We start from the raw sequence: 22,011 nt of genomic DNA on the forward strand, positions 1-22,011 counted from the left end.
AGTGAAATCCACCATACTCCTCTTATACAACACATTTGACCTCTAGATACGTTAAGAGCTTCATCCTCCAATGCTTTTAATTCTAATCCTTGCAGAGACGAAATTCATTGCTTGAATTACAAGAGTGAGTCTCATTAAGGCTAAAAAGCAGTGACCCAGATAGCATAATGGATTAATATGGTGACCTTGCAACTTTAGAGCTTTACTTTCAAATCTGACTGTGCAGACAAATCATTTCAGTAGTCAATTAATCAATTGGTTAACACTAGCCTGTAAGTGTTCTGAGTCTGGAAGTTAGTAGATCATTTTGGCCAATACTAGCCTATATAGAACTAAACTGAGAACCATGGTACACTTAACTCCCAAAACCTTTCTTAAATGATCAGAATAAGTGAAATAGGGTTCCATGAATTGCTGTGATAATAACTAGTAACTGCAAAATTTTGACACTCTAATAAGTATCAATGTTTTGAAACTTACACCATATAAATCTACTAATGATATATGTTTGCATTTCATTAGTATGGAAGAACTATAAATATAATTAATCAGGTCTTGAGTAGTGAAATGTGATGCTGACTGAATTCTCAAATTCTGTTCTTTTGGTAACAGCACCTTTAGGGTGACAGATACTATTAGGATTATTCTACTCTGGGCAGGCAGTGTAGGGTGGAAATGTGTGTAATTCAGCAGGACATCCTACAGAATTTTGTAAAAATTTTTCCTGAAACATGTTTGTGAAAATTATTCTTTTCCATTTTCCTTTTTTTTTTTCCTATAGATGCAAGATATACGGAACCCAGAAGGAGCTCAGTATAGCTCCCATCCTCAGATGGCAGCCATGCGACCAAGGGGTCAGCCTGCAGACATCAGGCAGCAGCCGGGAATGCTGCAGCATGGCCAGCTGACCACCATCAACCAGTCACAGCTAAGTGCTCAACTTGGATTGAATATGGGGGGAAGCAGTGTCCCCCACAACTCACCATCTCCACCCGGAAGCAAGTCTGCAACCCCTTCACCATCCAGTTCAGTGCATGAAGATGAAGGCGATGATACCTCTAAGGTATGAATAGTTACTTTTAGGGCCAATAGGAAATGCATGTTGCCTAAAAAAAGTCTTCTTCAGCACCTTCCTTGACCTCTGGTGGGTGCAAGTTTGTACCATCCAAATGAGAAACTGTGGTGGGGGACATACTTTTTAACAAAGTATGAGGTTACAAATTGAATGCATTAAACCACTTGCTTGTCCTATTACACTTTTAAGTCTCTAATAAATCCTTTAAATACAGATGTATTAAGCATAAAAGTAGGTTGCATCCACAAAATATAGGGTCTGCATAGTAAGTAAGGGAGAATAATTCTTCTAGAACTCAACATCCAAAATCAAGCTTAATTCACTGGTTGTTCAAAGCAATTATTTCAGTTTCACCATTTTCTTTTAAGAAGGCAACATCCCAGGGATACGATGACGGCTATGTGTGCATGTAGGTAATGGTTCGATGAAACCTTTGAGATCATCTGACCAAACATTTCACATTGACGATGAGGAAAGCAAGGGCCCAGGGGTACTAGCTGACTCCCTTCCGGAAGCGGAAGCCTGGGTGTTTCATTGCTTTCCTTTTATTAGCCCCATGCCAATATGGCTGCCTGTCTGTCTGTCTGTGTCACCAGTAGTGCTGTCGTTTTAAGTTATCTATACGGCAAGGTGGGTCTTGACTGTCCTTAGATTGGAAAATTAGCTGCAGACGTTGTTAGTTCTTTAAAGTATTCAAGGCTTTTTTAGATGACAGCACCAAAGCCAAGTGCGCTCTCACTTGAAAACACCAAAATAATCTTTTTTTGCCTCGTTTACCAGTCAAGCATCTTCCAAATTTGTCCTGGTGAGAAGGACTCTTGTGCCCAGTTATTGGGAAAATACTCGTGTGAGTTACTGAGTACGTGATACTTAATATATATAATATAAAGTTACATGAGTACTTTATATTCCTCTTCCTTTCTTCTAATTCTTACTAATGAATTGCACTTGTGTCAACCCTTTGTTTTCTTTTCACTTTTGCCGGAATTTTGTTTTTGAGAAATTAAACCGTCAACATGCTCCCAACAGTAACACAGTGAGATTCTGATCTATATGGTTAACTTTCCAATAGCTACACTAATTTTTTAAACATCCAGGTGATCTGACTCATAGATCTATTTGGCCTGATGACAAAAACAAGGCTGTTGTATTGACTCTATTTTTATTATTTTCAGTATTCTTTTTTTTAAAGATTTTATTTTTTCCTTTTTCTCCCCAAACCTCCCCCCCACCCCCCGTGCATAGTTGTATATTCTTCGTTGTGGGTCCTTCTAGTTGTGGCATGTGGGACGCCAAGATTCGAACCAACGAAACACTGGGCCGCCTGCAGCGTAGCGCGCAAACTTAACCACTCGGCCACGGAGCCAGCCCCAATTTTCAGTATTCTTGATGCTCTGGCATTTGGAGTCTTAATCCTGAAAAGACTACCCCTCCAGGGCAATCTAATTCCTAAAGATAGCAAGTGACTCCCCTCTGAGCACATCTTTAATACACAAACCAGCCAATCCAGAGCCCACGTCCCCAGCCATCTCCCTTATCAAACTCACACACCAAGCCAATATTCCCCTTGCCCAAAATCACTCCAGGACCAGGTAACAGATAACTAAGAAGCCTCCCTATAGCCTGGAGCCCACTGAAATTATTCAAACTCTCCAATCCTAAGCTTACTCAGCATATTTTCCCTGCCTCACCCATTCGTTCCCATGAAAACCGATGAAGGCTCTGGGCCACGCTCTGCCCTCTCCCCCTCTCTGCCTCCTGACCGACCCCACATGGCATGCCACGCCTCTTGTTTCTGTGAGTATAAACTTCCTTCTTCATGACAATCACTTCCATGTCTGCTGTCTTACCATCCCTGATTAAAACTAATTCTGGGTACGGTTTAGAACAGCTGCATAACTAAACATCATCGCCCATGCTGATCCCCGCCGCCCTCACGGGCTCTCCCTGTTGTCAGTGAGCCAGTTTCTCATGAGATAAGGCAAAGAGGCAGGAGGAATCTAGTTGATATTACATAAATAATTTATTGGGCTGGTGAAAGCCCAACCTTTAGCTGACCATTTAGAGGGCAAAGTAATTTTTTTTTTTAGAAAATGTATGTTATTTTAATGGTATCAAACAGCCAATGAGTTCCTCGACCTAAATGTGAACACCAAGAATTTGTTTGTGGCCTGTGATTTAGATATTGGATTATGCATGGATAATTCAAGCTAATTTCCTAAACACAGATGATATGTACTATCTTGCAAGGGAAAAAATTAATGTTCTGCTTATAGTAAAGATCAATTTGAGCATCCATATTATATCTTTATCACTGTTCATTGCTGACATTTCAGGAAATTTGTGCAAAATTAGTAGCATCTTCTGACCGTAAATTTTATGCAGGATTATTCTTACTTACAATAACATTCTCCATACTCTTCAACTTATGTGAGTGGAAGACTGAGTAGAAACCAGAAATTCATAGAATTAACATTCACAGATTCTGCCATTTCCTATTGACCCATAGGTCCATTTCTTATCATTTTGCTGAGACGTGAATTTGTATATTATAAGCTTTTAGGCTGGTGTGAAACTTTCCCAGTGGGTATCTTATCCAATCAATCAATATCCACATCTCAAAATAATTTATAACTCATTATTAGTGATTGTGTAAGCATCATATCGTAGAACTTATATTCTGTAGAGGTTTATTCTTTACTTAGCTCTGTGTGAAGGCTTAGAAATGGATTTCTCAAGAATGTCTTCATTAAAATGGCTTCTTGTTTATACAAATATTCTCAAGTTCATGTTTAGTTTAAGTGCATTTTCCATCGCGAGAAAATCCCCCTCCCATTCCATCTCTACACACTATTCTTCACCTTCTCTCCAGTTCAAAATCCTCCTACCCATCTATTCAACTTATATTTATTAAATGACTAAAAAATCCTCTGATGACAGTGTTCAGGCGTTATTCATCACTGAGAAACTGGAATTTTTCCTTTATATGAGAGCAGGATTTATGTGGAAAATGCTGTACTGCAACAGCTCCAGTTAAATACGAAATAGCGTTAAGGCAAAAAGATCATTTAAATCATTTCTAAAAAGAGAACTGAAAAAGAATATTTAGTCTCACACCAGAAAAAGAAGCTTTTAAAGCTTCCCTCTCAACATTTTGTGCTCTCTTAAGCAATTACGTATTAATTCCAGTTTATCTAATTGAACAATTAAATGGAATGTTTGTTTTGACAGACAGAAATATTGTAAAGACATCATTGAAGTAAATTATCACCTTATAAACACTACCCACGGTTCTGATTCCTATGGAGCTGTGTTGACAGCCTAAAGTCATAAACTAGACATACAGTAAAACATCAAAGAAATATAAACTTGGGTAGCTTGTGGTTCTAAGCCTGTAATCCCACACTTGTAATACAACAGACACTCTAAGACACTCGAAGTATCTGGCATCACAAGTGTTATTTTTAGCACAGTTTTCCCTTTAAGGAAATTATGGGCTAGGAATCACAGTATATATTTTTCCATCCTTTACTTTCAACTTTTCTGCTTAAAGTATCCTTAAGTTCTAAAAGTATCTTTTGTAAATGGCATATAGTTAGATAATCTTTTACTTTTAAGTGAAACGGTCTTCATTCACATTAATATAAGTAATATTTGAGTTTATTTCTCCATTGAAGTATGTTGCTATCTATTTGTCCCACATACAGTCTATGTTTTTTTCTCTCTCTCTTACCTTCTTTAAGATGGCTCTTATTTTTTCTCATTCCATAATTTCCCATTTTAAGAATGGTAATTTTATACTCTTTCTGTTCACTTAGTAGCTACCCCTGACACACTAATGCACAAAAGTCTAACATTGATCGATATCTTACCATCCTTAGATTACTTTAACTCCAAACACCCTCCTCCCAATTTATACCAGAGGGCTTATTGCTGTTGTTTATTTTAATTACAATTTGATCAAATTCTGTAATTTAATAAACTCTGTGAAACACTATTTTTACAGTCTTTTTTTCTTTAGACTTATTCACATATTTAATATTTTTCTCATCTGACATCATTTCCCTATCCTTTAAAATTATTTTTCATGAGGATCTGTTGGGAACATAATTACCTTAAAAAGTACTTTTATGAGGCATAGAAGTGTAGATTGACAGTGATTATCATTTTAAAGATATTATATTACTCTATTGAATCCTGACTTTCATTATTGCTTTTGAGAATTCTTCTGCCTCACTGTCTTTCCCTTGAAAGTAATCTGCCTTTATTTCTGACTGAGGTTAAGATCTTCTCTTGCCTTTGGTGTCCTGCGGCTTCACTGTGAGGTGTGTGGGTTTCTTTAAATTTGTCCTGAATTTAAATATTTCTGTGTTTCATCAGTTCCAGGAAGTTTTCGGCCATTGTTGTTTTCCAGATATTTTCTCTACCCCATTCTTGTTCCCTTCTCATTCTGTAATTTTGATAAAATATATGCTAGACTTTATTCCATCCTCCATGACACTTTTCTTTCTTAATTTCAATTTCCTTGCCCTCTGTATTACATTCTGATTAATTTATTTATATCAGTTTCCCAGTTCATAATTCTCTTTTCAGCTACATCTAATCTAAAATTAAAGCTGATCAATTGAGGTTTTAATTTTTTATTATTTTATGTTTCTAGTTTTATTTGGTTCTTTCTCACATCTGTTTGGACTTTTTTTAGTTGCTTGATCCTTATCCATATATTTAATCTCTTTTTTTTTCCTTTAAGCATTTGCTAATTCCAACACACAAAGTCTTTTTGGGTCTGATTCTATTGTCTGTTGTTGCTGCTGGCTCTTGGTTTTAGCACCTTGTTTCATTTTTCTTTTTTTCTTTTGGAATGAGAGCTGATGTTTATTAGAACTTTATGAGAATTCTGTTAGACCTGAATGTGGATTTGAAAGTGGATTCCTCTAAAGATGATTTGTGTTTGCTTCTGCCAAGCATCTTAGACCATTACAATCTAGAACCACTCTTGGCTTGAAGCTTTTCTGCCCACTTGAGTAGTATGCATTCAGGGTATAAACTCTTACAAATGCTGGCTTCTGTTTGTGAATTTTCACAGAAGATATTTTCCCCCTCTCCATTGAGTATCATCCTTGCAGATGCTGGGAGGGCACGTAGAAGAGATATCATTTTATTCCACTCTTGCACTGAGAGTCTAATTCTTTTCTGTCCTGACATTAATAGGAATCTTCCTATTAAACATCCCACTTTTAGTCAGCCATGGGCTTTGTCTTCTATCTACTGTGCCTTTGACTCAGTTTCCCCAGGTTCAACAACTATCTTCAAGGTAAAAGCTGGCCTCAGTACTCTGCATACTGCTTTGGGTTCCTGCTTTCACTTACTTTTTGCTTTTAAGAGTTTCTCACTAATTTGCTAGTTATCAGTGCATGTGCTTTGCCATACTGGACAGAAAGAGAAGTTTTTCTCAAGGCAAATAGGATAAGTCATTAGAGCAACAATTCAATAAACCTTTAGAAAAGCACTTTTTATTTACCACTGCTCTGAAGGCAAGAAGATTCCTGGAATAAAGTAAAAATGATAAGCAGCCTTCTATAAACATTAGGTGAAATCAAGCAGTGTTAGAACCAAATGCCAACTCACATTATCTAGCAACAGGATAGAATATTTAAAATTGGGACTTCAAAGTCTGGTATTTTCCACATTGAACTATATTTATTATGCAATTGTTCAACACTTCACATGATATAATATGTATGATACTTTTAAGGAATTCTTTAGATCCTAGCAATTGAAAAATATATATTCCTCATTTATCACAGCTAAAGTATCCCATTGGTTAAGGCTGAGCCTAACAAACTAGTTCTGGGAAAAATAATAAAATTCAGTCAAACAGCCAGTTACTGCTTGATTCCAAATAATTGTTCCTAAAATCCATTCAAGTAATTAAATTGTACTAGGTTATAGTATTTTCAAGGTGTGTATGTTCCTAGATGATTCATACCCTGTGATCGAGCATACTTGATTAATTCGTGGAATAAAAATAAAGTGAGGCTGAACATAGGCACCAGGCATTGTATTCAGCTGGACCCTATCTCAACAGCTTGTGCATTGTTTGTAAGGCAGGAGAAACCCTCAATCCAAAGTAGTAAGAAGGAAACATATGCCCTAGACAGGCAAATCTAGAAAAGACCAAGTGGCTCCAATAAAATTGGTAAATATAACTAATAGATGATTATTATCACAATCAACTCTTTTCCTGACTTTGAAGTGATTTTTCTGGACTGTGGCCCAAATTTCTTATCTTACATAAGGCCACTGAGTGTCTTTGCTAAACTCATCCTAAAACAATACTCAGCTATGTTTGGCAGAATCAAAGATCCTTAAAAATGAATTGGCTTTACAAACTATGATACAAATCCAAAGCCCCACACTTGTGAATCATTTCAAAAGTATTGCATTTCACGTACGTTTTTCTATCCTTGATGTTTTGAGTCATGAAATGTACTGTTTTTATTAGTGATAATAATAAACCCGATTGTAAAATGAAAGAGGTATTATCAGCCTTGCTGATTTCACAGTAACTAGATGACTTACTTTCCATGCTTATTTGAATTTATTCTCATAGGGGATTTTAGATGGCAGGGTTTAGAAAGAAAAGAGAGAATGAGTTTAAGTAGCAAAATTTTTCACTTACAGAAACAGTCCTATCACAAAAAGTGCTATGATATGCCCTGTTTCTATGGTGAGGATTTTATAATATTTACTTTATAGGATAAGAGTTATAAGTGGAGTTCTGTGTTGTTTGTTCAGCTTATTATGCAGATGGTGCTTGATTAAAATCTATTTTAAACTACAGCGATTACTGCAAGATAGTGTGCATTAAACAGCTCTTCCAACTCCATTAAAGGCTCTGGGACCGCGGCAGTTTATTTTAAATATGCTTATAGACATTTCTAACTTCTCCAGGGACATTTCAGTATCAGTGTTTCTCTTTCCTTGAGAGTCTCACCTCCTGTACTCTCTATTCTTAAGAAGTATTATCCTAAGCAACACCATTAACACATGCTTTTTTAAAGTGAAAGATTATTGTTTTCTTGTGATAAATAAGTTAAATACATCACTATAATTAAGCAATAAGACATGACAGGAGGTGGATTACCAGAAGCCTAAGGACACCTCTGGGGATTTTAGAAATAAATCTGTGTCTACAAGTGAGTTACATGAAGCACATGCATCTCTGTAAAGCTTATGTGAGAGTAATATTTATTTATGTATTTGTGTGTGTATTTATTTATTCATTAGTGCTTTAATTGAATGTGTAATAAGTCTGTGGGTGAGCAGGATTACAGTTAGGGCCTCAACCCAGCCATGCTTTTAGTTGTTAGGATTTTCATGCAACTTTATATGTGTCTCCGATTTCCTTTGCCTTGTAATTCAGAGCTTTTGCCCAGTGCTGTAGAATACAGGAGTAGAAATGGGGGATGATCCCCTGCATGTAAGATACCACACAGATGCTGGGAGGATGGAAAGACGAACGGGACCTGGTCCTTGCTTGTCGTCATGGAGAATTTCTATTTTTGCATTATATGGTTTCTTCTCTATTCTAAAGATTATGATGTCAGAAGGAAATTTAACTCTCCAGTCTTAGAACCCTAGTAACTTTAGAAACACTGTACTCTAGAACAATGCCCAGTACACAATGCAATACCGTCCAGCACAGTAGCTACTTATCATGTATGACTGGGGACATTTAAACTTAACTAATTAAAATTAAACAAATAAAATACTCAGCTCCTCATTTGCAGTAGCCAAATGTGGTCTATAGCCCCATGTGGCTAGTGACTACTCTTTTGGACAGCACAGAGAACATTTCCATCTTTCCAGAAAATTCTATGAGACAGTGCTGCTCTAGACTTTAGAAGGCAGAGCCTCTTAGAAAATTAGGACATAAAATTATAAGCTTTCATCCATCTAAGTAAGAATTCGGGATCCAGACAATAGTCAAAATTAAGGTCCAGGGACATATTACAAATCCATTTAGCTGATTTTTGCACCACAATCATATTCCCCATCATTGTGTTCATTCCAAATAGTTGGTGGTCAAAAAAGCCAGGTATCTTTCAAAGTGCAGTCCGTTACTGGCAAGTAAGTGGATCCAAATTATAGCAACAGTTCTCTTCAGGGAAGCTTTGCAAATGAGCAATGGCCATGTGTTTTTCAAATATGTGATGAAACTACCTCCAGAAAGCAGGCCCTACAAATTCCCAGTTCTTTATACAGAATCTACAATAGCGGCTCATTTCTGTATCCTCCTCAAAACAGGAAAAATTCAGAATAAAAAATAAGACTCCCACAGATCAGGAGGTAATGCCCACTGTTCCTGTAGCAGACAGCCTTACACTTCACATAGCACTGCCCATGTGCTCGGATATGTTAGATGTCAAACTGCAACAGGGAATTTTCACTCCATTATATTGCATCCCAAAAGCCAAGATATTGTGCACACCCAATAAGTCTTTATACAAGTGACGCTGAGCAATATCATACATGATTCCCTTCAAATCATGTTATTTTTAAAAAGTAGAGATCTTTCATACATAGTTTTTATTTTTTATTTTTCCTCTTCTAACAGCCTTTGGTGAAAGTCAGGGCATTATCTTAAGTCATAGTTCGGTTCTATGAGGGCAATTCTGCAAGTGGTCAGAATATTGTGATCCAAGAATTTAGTTTTAGTGTCTTAGTTTAATTACTGAGAGAAAGGCAGGGACTCTTAAGAAATGAATATTTTATATATATCCTTTAGATTGGTCCTCTCAGAGGCCAGTTTTATTGCATGGTACATAATTCAAACCGAGGTCAACATGAGTATTTAAAAGGAAGGCCTGTCAGTCTGCTCTTGCTTTTAGGCGTGGCAAAGACAAAGTGGATGTAATGTTATGGGACTGGCTGGTAGTCTGTCATAATGGGAGACGACACCCCCCCTTCACAGCTTAGTGCCTCTCAGGTACTCGATCAGATGCACAGTCGAAGCCCCAGAGTTATGCTCCATTAACGCAGAAATGATATCTTCTGAGCCTTGAAAATGGGAGGCAGAAGTCGTGAAATGCTTGCTTCTGCTAAATGAAACTTTGAGACTGAGCAAGACTCCATGTGGCTAACCCTACAGGACAAGCCAGGAAAATAGAGAAAGCCTCCATACAATGAATCCAATTGATTGGTTTCATGGAACTGTTTAGAATTTCCTATGGGGTTGCCATATATTGCCTCAAAAAGATAGTTTGTGGTTTTGATACACTTCCTAGAGCTTCTTACTGGCAGTGACGGGTTCTCCTGCTTCCTCAGGTCATCCCTAGAAAGTAGGGCCCTGTTGTCAAATACAAGAGTATAATTAGGGCGGGACATCACACATCTTGTAGACCTAAAACCTGCCCCATACTGTCCAACTGCCAATTTAAAAAGAAAAAACGCCTGACGATCAGTGATTCAAAGACAATTTTGGACAATGGATAAGGGAAATTATTTAAATAATTTGAAAAATCTTTAAGAAGTACCTTTACGTTGCATTGTAGGAAATTGATCTCTATGATTCACATTTGATTATTTTCCAGAAAGATTGTTAATAAGCTGCAATCATGGAGATTTCAACATGTCAGATCTTTAATTTTTTAATTAAAATTTAGAATGAGTCCAGCTAATATTCTACATGGATAAGCATTCATTTTCCTACACTTTGTTCTCTACTTCTAAATATTCCCAATCCTTGATGAAATATGACCTCCAATATCATGATCACTCCATTTTTAATATTCTTCATTGTGGTCTTTTTTAACTTTTTCTTCTTAATAAATATTTTATTAGTATGAATATAGGAATGGTCATGTTTATAAAATTTGGAAATCAGAAGAAATATGAAGAAAATTATAAAGAGTCAGCCTATAACCCAGAGAAATAACTATTAACATATCAAACGTTTTAAAAATCTATCCATGTTTTCTGTCTTACCACATACTTGCTTATTGTGCTCAAGTACTCAAGTAAACTAGTGGGGTTTGATTTCCCATAACAGAAACCAGTTGTGCTTTGACTTGTCCATTGTTTGAACTGTATGATTATTTTATGTTAGTATTTTTGTTACTATTATAACAAATAGTAAGCACTTACTGTGTGTCAGGAACCATGATAAGTGCTAGTGAGCAAAACCAGATGCGGACCTGCCCTCGTGATGCTTACACTCAGGGACGGGAGAAGACCTAACACATAAATTATTGTGTAATTGTAAGTTTGACGTGTGCTGTGAAGGGAAATATGCAGAACTACACAAGTGAATAACAGGGGCCTGACTGAGTTTAAGGTATCTTTAAGACTTGCAAATAGAGACATCAAATGGCAGTTGTTTCAATGCATTCAAAATTCAGGGGAAATGAACTTGACAGTCATCCACCCACAAATGGTAACGGAAACCCTGCGTACTTAGGAGAACACCTAAGTACAAATGCAAAAAAGAAGACGGTTTACAATAAAAAACTATCAGGAAGGGTACTATTTAATGGTCAGGCGGTGGAGGATGAGCTTAAAAATGATTTTGGAAACAGAGAGGACAGCAAGGTGGAAGTAAAACCCAGAGGCTATCATGTCCTGGAACCCTTGGAAGACAGGGCACTCACAGTGAGAAATCAAGTCAGGGAAGACTAAAAAGTCCACTGGATTTAGCAGTGTGGCTGTTGGTGACCCTATTGAGAGCTAAGTGATGGGAAGGCCTCCTGATGTGAGTTGCAGAGGTTGCATACAGCTGGCACAGACAACCACTTGGAGGAGTTTGGTCGTGAAGAGAAGAAAGATACAACTATATGTAGCTTGGGGTAAAGAGAAAGTTCACTTGTTTCTTTGTTCTGTCTTTTAAGCATTTAAATATCAGTTGGAGGAGTAGAGTTACAGTACAACTGAGGCCCAGCGTCTCCTAGTCCTAGGCATTCTGATTTAATCATTGTAGAGGAAAGCCTGGGCATGAGAGTGTTATTTACAAGTTTCCCAGGTGATACTAATGTACAACCATATTTGAGAATCACTGTTCTAGGTCATATTTGCCTATGTATCTAGTTTGCAGCTATGACACCAGTTTGCCCAGTATCAGCTCAGTCCCAGCATGCTAGTCCTCTGACAGATTTACATGGGGACCAGCCATTTCACAGGATCACATCTCAGATCCATCTTGGAAAGTTATCTTCTAGTGTTAATCTATGTTAGCCTGTCAGCTCGGTTCAGAGCATTCTGGCCCCATGGGATTGTTTAATTTGCTTCAGAAAACAATCTCGAAATGATAATCTTTTAAATATCTTTCTCACTAAGACAAAGCCAAAGAATTCACTTTGCTTCATTCCTGTCTTTTTTTGGTTCTTGGGGTGTATCTTTTAAACCATGATCTTATGGCATCACAAATTAGTATCAAGCTCATTTCTTTCCATTCATTTAGTACATTTTTTTTTTCTGAAGAAGATTCACCCTGAGCCAACATCCACTGCCAGTCTTTCTCTTTTTTTTATGTGAGCTGCCACGACAGCATGGTCACTGACAGATGAGTGGTGTAGGTCCACACCCGGGAACTGAACTCAGGCCACCAAAGTGGAGTGCGTCAAACTAAACCACTATGCCACTAGGGCTGGCCTTCAGTAAATTTTTTTTTAAAGTTTCTACCATGTCATAATTAACATTTGAATATCATTTTAAAGTTTTAAACATATATAAATATATATCATCTCAGTAATCACAAAATGACACTGCAACTGATTTGTAGTAGAGGAAATGGAAGCCCAGAGAAATTACGCAATTTGCCCAAGATTGCACAGCTAGAAACAGTAAAGGAGAGCATGAGTCTAGATCTGCTGAGGTCATATCCTCTGGCCTTCTCTGGATATCATGTTTCCTCTCCAATGGTGGCAGTTATTTTACATGAATTACTCTGCCTTGCAATTTATCTGAATAAGATACATATTATATTAAGTTTGCAGTGAGCAAAAAAAGGAAAACAACAACCACAGTAGTAGAAGGTGAGTGTGCAGAACCTCCTGTGATAATCATGCTCTATCAGGAGATGGTGCGCGTGGGCCTGTATGGTGGTGGGAGAGGCCCGGGAAAGACTATTCCTTCAGAGACAGCACAACTTGGTATTCATGAAGATTCATATAATTTTAGAGCTAGAAAGAAATCCTAGCAATATCTCTCATTCTATAGAGGTGGATGACGTGACTTCAGTTAGAATTAGTTAATATCAAAGGTAGTATTCAGACGCAGATGTCTAAAATACATTCAGTGTGTTTGTTTCCACTTGCATCAGAATAACAATTAAAATTATCCAAATACTCATACTTGAGGACAATGGGAGAAAATAGAATTTATTTTTAAACTGAGTATACTCAGTTTAAAACTGAGTTAAAACTGTTCTAGAAATGTCTAGATTCTACGTCTAGTTTCTAGAAATTCACTCCAATATGGTAGCTACTAGCCACATGTAGCTATTTAGGTTTAAAGCAATTAAAATTAAACAAAATTTAAAGTTTCATTTCTTATTCATGCTAGCCACATTTCAAGTGCTCATTAGTTACATGTGGCTGGTGGCTACCATATTGTAAAGGGCAGATGATAGAACTTTACCCTCACTGCAGAAATTTCTATTGGACAGCACTGATATAGGGTTAAGATTATTCCCAGCTGCATTCCACAGACCTAAGTACAGCATCAAAAGCCATTCAACTTTATCTGCTGGATATGTGGCCCACTATGGTTTTAAAATCATAATTACGAAGAAAAGGATGAACTTCCCAAAAGAAAACAAGTTAGACTGTTCATACAATAAAGTTATTACAAGAAGAATTTGCTGCTATCACAGTTACAACCCTGCTTGTCATTCAGCTTTCTGAATGAGAAAAAAGAAAAGTTAAGTGAGTTAAGGGGTAATATTTAATAGTGTAAATTATGGAAGATTATGTAAATTAGTCTGGAAGAAGGATAAACGTGAAAACTACATGAAATATAGTTTTATCTGAAAAACAACAGAACCAAGTGTCCCTTAGGAATGTGTGTGGGTGAGTGTGTCTGTGTAAGTCAGTCTCAAAGGAGAACAATATGATTTGTCCCCAAATTTTCTTAGTTCCTCTATAATTCTAAATTGGTTTTTATTTCAGATCAATGGCGGAGAGAAGCGACCTGCCTCTGACATGGGGAAAAAACCAAAAACTCCCAAAAAGAAGAAGAAGAAGGACCCTAACGAGCCCCAGAAGCCTGTGTCTGCCTATGCGTTGTTCTTTCGTGATACTCAGGCTGCCATCAAGGGCCAGAATCCAAATGCTACCTTTGGTGAAGTCTCTAAAATTGTGGCTTCAATGTGGGATGGATTAGGAGAAGAGCAAAAACAGGTAAGAAAGGATGCAAAATGGAGTGGGAATCAACGTGGTTTGAAAACGTGTATGTACTCTAAAGAAATGGCTTCTGAGAACTTTGGGTGCGTTCTTCAGATTCGAGAACTAAGGCCTTGGATGCGCCCCATCAGAGCCAGACTTCAGGAGACATACACATAATTACATACTTCTTTATTACTCCTCCCTAAATAGCATGTTACTTCCTTTGTTTCAAAGTTTATATAGTGTAGTTACTTTTGGAAGGACTTTTACATATCCCAGCCAGGATTACGTCATTCTTAATGTTGCCAATGTGATCATAAAGGCTAAAAAAATACTAAAAGTATTTTGAAAACTGTCCACACCTCTTTTCAGCACTAACTGTTTACCCTTTGTCATCAAAACCCTCTTTCCTCTTTGCTAAACGAACCTCAAATTTAAGGGTTTCTACTCTTAGCCTTTCCCTAAAGACCACCAGGGTATGTTATTCTATCCCACATATACCATATTTCTAGGCTGTGTTAAATGGGACCAGATGCCTGGTTATTTTTTCTCCTGCGGATTGCCATGGCGTGACTGAGGACCATGCTTAGGGAACGCCACGTGAGACACTGCATCTCAGCCTTAGCATAAGTAGCCCAAAAGGTCTTAAGGAGGATGAGTGTCATGGAGAGAGAGCAAGACTTCAGTGCATAGATTAGATGTAGCCCACCTCAACAAGGAAGCGAGACTGATCCCATATTTCTACACCTGGGACTAGATTGCCATTGTTGCTACCTATGAGATCATTGTCACAAAGACAATAGTGGACAAACATTATCATTAAATTACAGTCATTGAAATGATACATAGATGCAGCTTTAGCTGTTGCAGAATCTTATATTGCCATGATGTATTTAATGGTGTATTAGTCTCATATTTGATTCTTGACAGAAACCTTTACTTCTCCTCATCAGGTCCAGGGAAGTATGTAAGAAACAGAAACTTTCCAACCTATATACATTTAGAGGTACCTATATATTGTGAATATATATCAACATCTATAATGTATATAATGTGTTACACTTTTAAGAACCCTTTCACATGATTTATCTCATTTGTTCCGCTCAATATGAATAGATATTTTTTTGATCCATATTGTGTGGATTGTGAAATGGGGCCAGATAGTTAAATTTATTCATTTATCCATTCAACAAATATTTGTTGGGAGTTTACTGTGCCCCAGGCACTGGGGAGATAGCAGAGAACAAGACAGAGTGCCCCGTTCTGTTGAATGATTTGTCTAAGGTTACATGGCTGCTGCACAGAGTAACTGTGACTAGAACTTACCTCTCAACCTACAGCTCTCCTCTAACAAACTGGATGAAATCAATTACTGTTGTAATGGTAAAACCAGTTGCTAAGGAAACATAGAACCTGCCCCTCCTCCTCCACCCCCCCCCCCCACTTCTCTCCAACCCCTTTTCTGTAAGGCAAAGCTGTCTTACAATCCACATGTCTACAAATTTTCTTTTCTCCTTTTCAAGACTGCCAGCCCCAAAGAATGGCCTCATCAGAAAGCACAGGCCTACCATGTGGAATACTGCATTATGAGTCATCTTCAAGGATGGAAAACACTCCACTGAAACATTCTCTGTGCCCTCAATTAAAATACCCATGTCGCTATTAAGAGGGTAGTTGATACTGTATTTTGTGACTCTGTTGAAAACCTAGTATAGTTGCTTCAGGATTTTAGAGCTGGTTTTTATCCTGAGATCAATTTTCTCTCGCTCTCCCAAAGCGGAGGTGTGGTTCCCAGTTGATGTTGGACATTCGCGGTGGAATTGTACAGTGACTTCATTCCTCCGCTCAGTAGAGCATCACTGAATGAGAAATTAGGTGCACATCAACCAGGAATCCCAACCCCATCCCTGCTCTCTGGATTTTGTAACCGTAATGCCTCCCTGCTCCATTCATGATGCCACACACCAGGACATACCTCTCTCTGCTGTGAAAACTCCTCGGTGTATTCTTGGGTAGGCCTCTGGCTTCAGTGCTCTAGACTCTTCTGCTTTGTGAGATACTTTCCTCGAGGAGACATCCAGAAAGTGATTGCCCTCCCTAGAGACTGCACGTGGCAACTCTTTTTCATTATAGGACATACATGATCCCCTTCGGAAGACGCAGCCCCTCTCCCCTACCCAACACTCAGTAAAACTGGGAGTGTTGTTCCTGGGCTCATCTGTGCTCCTTTAGCTTCTACTTTGTCAAGTTTTATTTCAAGAAATGTCAGTTGCCTGTGCAAACACCCATCTGATTCCTCTTGTCTATCTCCCTGACCCCAGAGACCTTCTCCTAATTGTTCCCACATTCACCAGAGGAACTCATGTGGTTTTTTTTTGTTTTTTTTTTTATAGATTTTATTTTTTCCTTTTTCTCCCCAAAGCCCCCCAGTACATAGTTGTATATTCTTCGTTGTGGGTCCTTCTAGTTGTAGCATGTGGGACGCAGCCTCAGCGTGGTTTGATGAGCAGTGCCATGTCCGTGCCCAGGATTCGAACCAACGAAACACTGGGCCGCCTGCAGCGGAGCGCACAGACTTAACCACTCGGCCACGGGGCCAGCCCAACTCATGTGGTTTTAAGACCAGTGATTTTAAAAGGGGGAGATCTACAAAGGCCTTCCCTCACCCACGATTGGTGCTTTACATTATGAATATTAAAACTCAGTGCCTGTACCTATGTTTCTGGTGGAAAAGAATCATGTTCTTATGATGAAAATCGAGTAGTTCCTCAGGCAGCAAATATAAAGCTGCAGGTTTCCCCCACAATTCGATTATAATAAGGCCTTTTATTTTTATTATAGCAAGAGGGGAACATTAAGATAATAGTCCACGTTCTTTCTGTCTGCCCATGTAAGGTATTTACAGACCCAAAGAATATGAGCTTGACTATTCTCAGCTGTCACCTTAAAAAGGGCAGTGACTCCCATTCTTGCATTCCACTTTTCAAACTTGAAAGGAGCAATGATCACAATTATGATGTAATACTAAAGCTTTTTAATTGTATATGTGTGATGACAAAACGTTTTCCTCTTTCTCTTTTGCATTTATTTCTGACTTAGTAAGTAACTTGTAATGAATCTACCTTTGGGTTCTCTCTTAATGGAAATGGTTCGGAGTTTTTTTGGAGAATTCGTTTCATAAATAAAGGGTGAAATTATGTAATAGTTGACCCTATATAACTCACTGGGTATTATAAAGCAATTTCATAATCAAAATTCAGTTGTTAAAAAAGTTATGCCAAGATTGTTTAGGAAAATGCCTTAATAAAAATAACCACCTTTTTCTCTTATTAAAAAAAGTTGATATTTTAGCACTTAAGCAGCATTACCGAAACGACGAATTGGCAGCAGTTTTGGTCACTCCAAAATGGTTTGTCCCTTACCTTATGATTCTTTGAGTTAACAGAGGTTCAGCATAGCTCATCCTTGCCTCTTAAAAGATGATCTTGCTTAATAGACATAGTGAGACTCCAGCGCATGCTAAAAAGTGTGGTTTATGACACATAGAATGCAGGCCGATCCCAGGGACGGGCAGAAGAGGGTCAAATGAATGAAATCAGACGCTGTGCTTACAAAGGGAGCATATTGCACTGGATGGGCCACTGCTCTGCTGCTCCGTGGCAGCCCTTCTGACAGTTTGCAAGAATTGCCAGCGAAGTGAACACGCCTGCTTAGAATGCATATTTGGGCATCAAGAGAATTTCAGCAAAATAGCCAAGTGTTATTACGGTGTATTACCACCTGTTCTTTCCCTTTATGTTGACTCATTGTGCCAACAGAATATAATATCTCTGTTTCAAACTTCAATTAATTGTACTTTACTCTCATTTAATATTCAAATTGGGGAGCACACATACTGTTATGTATTTTTAAAGGAATGTTGCTGGAGTAGATTAGAGGCAGATCATTAAACTTCAAAATTTAGGATAAATGTGCATGTTACAGAACAGCCCCACGTGATGCAGTTGGCATTGTGTAGGCAGCTGGTTCGAGTAGAAGGCTAGGATTTCATGCGCCACAATTGTTCAAAAATCCTGTTATAATAGCCCACAATTATGAGCAGCTACAAATATAAACACAAACTGGGAAAAATGGACAAAATTATTGATGACTTATTAGGGGCTCAGAAAATTACAATATTTAAGGAAAAACAGCTATTAGAGAGATTACAATTGACTGTTTTCTTGACAGCCAGAGGGAACATGACTAATAGCGCTGCTTATGTTTATATCACATGCTTCCTCATTGTGGAGTGTAGGCGGGAGTAAGAAGCCACTGCGAAGGGCAAGCTTTATTTTCAGAATCCATGGTGAGTGAGAAACTCTACATACTTTGGTTTCTGTGAAGAATCTCTCAGAGAGAAGAAAAATCAAAAGGAAGCTGAAGGAAGTGATAAAAATCCTCCAGGAACACAAAACTCCCTTATGAATCAGTCCTGCCAAAGCCACTGTGCAAACTTCACGTATCAGAGATCTCTCCATTTTAATACTTTGGAAGATGGTGCTGAATCTGGAATGGGAGCGGAATTGTGTTTGGGATTCCAACTGGAGGTTTTAAATGCTAATGAATCGTAAGACAATGGAGAGCCCATTTCAGAAGCGTACTAAGTTGTTTAAAAGGCACCAGATGGAGAAAGGGAAATAAAACATAAGTGTTGCTGTGATGTTGGTCTTTGCCACTTATCTTTCATTGGTTGGAACCTACAGAGAAAGAAAAATAATAACATAACAATATCACGCCCTTTATATTAGGCTCCTTGGAGTGTCAGCAGCCTTCATCATCTTTTTTATGAGGTTCCAGCTGCATTTTCTGCCTATTCCCATTATTTCTGAATTCTCTGATTCTGGTCATCGAAGTAGAGGATCTGGGTTCACAGTGACAATAGAAAACAAATCAAGCCCTACTAAATTAAAGAGTCTGTCCCGCTTTGAAGCAGAAGGGATTGGTCCAGAGAGCTAAAAGGGTTCTTGGGTCCTTTTTAGCCACAGAAAGTCAGCTCTTCAGTGGAAAAGGAAAGTCACCTTAAATCAGAACCAGATGTAAATTACTAAATGAACCTTAAGTTCCTAATTGGAGACACAGTTGGGCTGTAATACATTTAGCAAATTACAAACAAAATGTTCTTGTTTACATTACATTAAATGGCTTTAAAGCTTCAGCCAAAGAGCTAAATAAACACGCTGTTATGCTAAAAATGGAGTGGAAGGCCTGTTCGGAGTTTGGTGTATTCGGGAGAAACCACAGCCCACGGTGCCCAGAGAGTGTATTTTCGTAAATGCTGGCCCTGGCGTGGGAGAGGAGAGGGAGTTTACCTCGAGATCATAGCCTAATGAGCACATATCACTTGCAGGGAAACTGTTCGAATATCGTAACATATGCCTTCTTTCAGGATGCATAATTCATATCCAAAGATATTAGCCATAGCAGTTCAGCTCAATAGCAACACCTCATTATTTTATCCCTCAGTATTTATTCCTATGTTTGACGCCTCATGAAATTACTGTTAATGTGTTTATATAAGGACAGATCTGACACAAGTGGGAAGAATGTAATTTCCTCCTCATTCTTTCCTGCTGCTGTGTCCTCTTCCCCTGGTAGAAGTGGCAAGTGTAAATAGTTAATTTGCTTCAATTATGAGCCTGTCCTGCTAAATTAGAAGCAGCAGGGGTATGAAGAGCCAGAATTATACTTATGAGGCAGCTGACAAATCCTCTGAGCCCACGGAATCAAATCATTTACTCCTCATTGGTGCTCAAACACCCACTACATAAACGCTGCTGGGGTTTTTTCCCCCCTTATCTTATGATAAAAATTCGAATTTTATGCCAACAGTACTTAAGGTTAACTAAAATCCTGTTGTACCATAACATTCACACGTGTTTATCTTGGCCATTTCCTTGTAAACATTATGCATTTCCCCGATTCTTTTTTAAACTAGGAGTAAAAGATATGGGAGACAATTGTTCATCTATAAACTGTAAAATGTAAGAAAAGTTTATGTTCATAAAAATGTGAAACTGAGCAATTAAAATTATTACATGAAATGGTGAGCATATTTTACTTACACAATGAAGGTATGTATATACACATAGAATTATTCATACATAAATGGAATTATTGCATGCCTTCTTGGTGTCAACATAAGTAGTACACATATAGAAATAGCCTATGCTCATGTCCAGTGGGAGCAGGCATTTCACTTGGAAGTTTCCGTGGCATTGGTAGGAAGAGAATTTAAACAAAATACTCACCAAGTCCCATGTGCTTTATGTATTATTGGTAACAATGTCTCCGGGGGGGGTGGGAGGGGTGGGTTGTATATCTGTATATCAAATCCTCTCTTTCCATTGGTGTCCATTTTAATTTAGAAGATGTAAATCAGTATTTTATCACGAGCACTCATACTTAGTCTGACTCACAGAAGGAGAAAACTGACACTAGAGATTGTACACTCCATCGCAAATATTTCCTGAGCACCTGCTGTGTACCAACACTGCCCTGTGTGCTGGGGCTTCAGCTGTAGACAAGAGGGAGCAGGCCCCCGAAGCTGGGTGCCTGAGAGAGGCATCCGGGGAGTTCTCGCACAGCTAGGAGGAGCTACTGAGTAAAAGAAGATGGATCTTTGATATCAGATCAGTTTCATTCACACCGTGATTCTGCCATACCTCCTGTAAGATACTGAGTAAAATAACTACCCATTCTAGTCTGTGTTTTCTTATCTGTAAAATGGGGATAATACCATTGCAACATGTTTGTTGAAAGAATTAAACACTATATATATATATATATATGCATGTATATGTGTATATATGCATGTAGATGTGTATACATATGTATGTATATGTGTATATATATATATATGTGTGTGTCTGACACAAAACATGTACTCAATAGAAGCATATTTTTAATGCTTTTCTTGGTTCTGTAACTTCAATACCTCACACCACGGCAGGCACATATTGGACACTCAATATGTTGTTAAGTGTAATTGAATGACATCATACTTGCCCCAGTCATCCTTATTTAATGAATCAACAGATATTTTTGTGTGTGTGTATGAGGAAGATTGGCCCTAAGCTAACATGTGTTGCCAATCTTCCTCTTTTTGCTTGAGGAAGATTGTTACTGAGCTAACGTCTATGCCAGTCTTCCTCTATTTTATGTGGGATGCTGCCACAGCATGGCGTGATGAGCAGTGCTACGTCCGCACCCATGATCCGAACCTGGGAACCCTGGGCCGCTGAAGCAGAGCACGTGAACTTAACCACTACACCACCAGGCTGGCCCCTCAACAGATGTATTTTATAACGACTTTTCAAGACAGGGAGCTTGCTTCTGAAATCTACCATTTCAGAAACAGGTCACACCATTATTGTGGAGGCCATTTAGATGGATAAGATGGTCCCTGAAAAGAATCAATAGCAAGATTTTTGTCACACTGTATAATATTTTCAACCCTCTGAATACTACTTTGTGAAGTTCTTTGAGTTCTGGAATGCTTAAGAAAACACTGAG

General features: G+C 38.2%; 1 protein-coding gene across 4 annotated transcripts in view; it reads left to right on the forward strand.

Annotated features, from left to right (window-relative positions):
• Positions 1 to 22,011, forward strand: part of TOX (thymocyte selection associated high mobility group box) — a 290,420-nt gene that overhangs the window by 244,670 nt on the left and 23,739 nt on the right. For all 4 annotated transcript variants that reach the window (XM_070630540.1, XM_070630541.1, XM_070630543.1 and 1 more), the window contains 2 exons: positions 782 to 1,063; positions 14,242 to 14,472. In XM_070630540.1, coding sequence (XP_070486641.1) covers positions 782 to 1,063; positions 14,242 to 14,472 — 513 coding nt within the window. The remainder of the gene's footprint in view (positions 1 to 781; positions 1,064 to 14,241; positions 14,473 to 22,011) is intronic.

Source organism: Equus przewalskii, chromosome 8 (genome assembly GCF_037783145.1).
Source record: "Equus przewalskii isolate Varuska chromosome 8, EquPr2, whole genome shotgun sequence".
NCBI classification, from domain to species: Eukaryota; Metazoa; Chordata; class Mammalia; order Perissodactyla; family Equidae; genus Equus; species Equus przewalskii.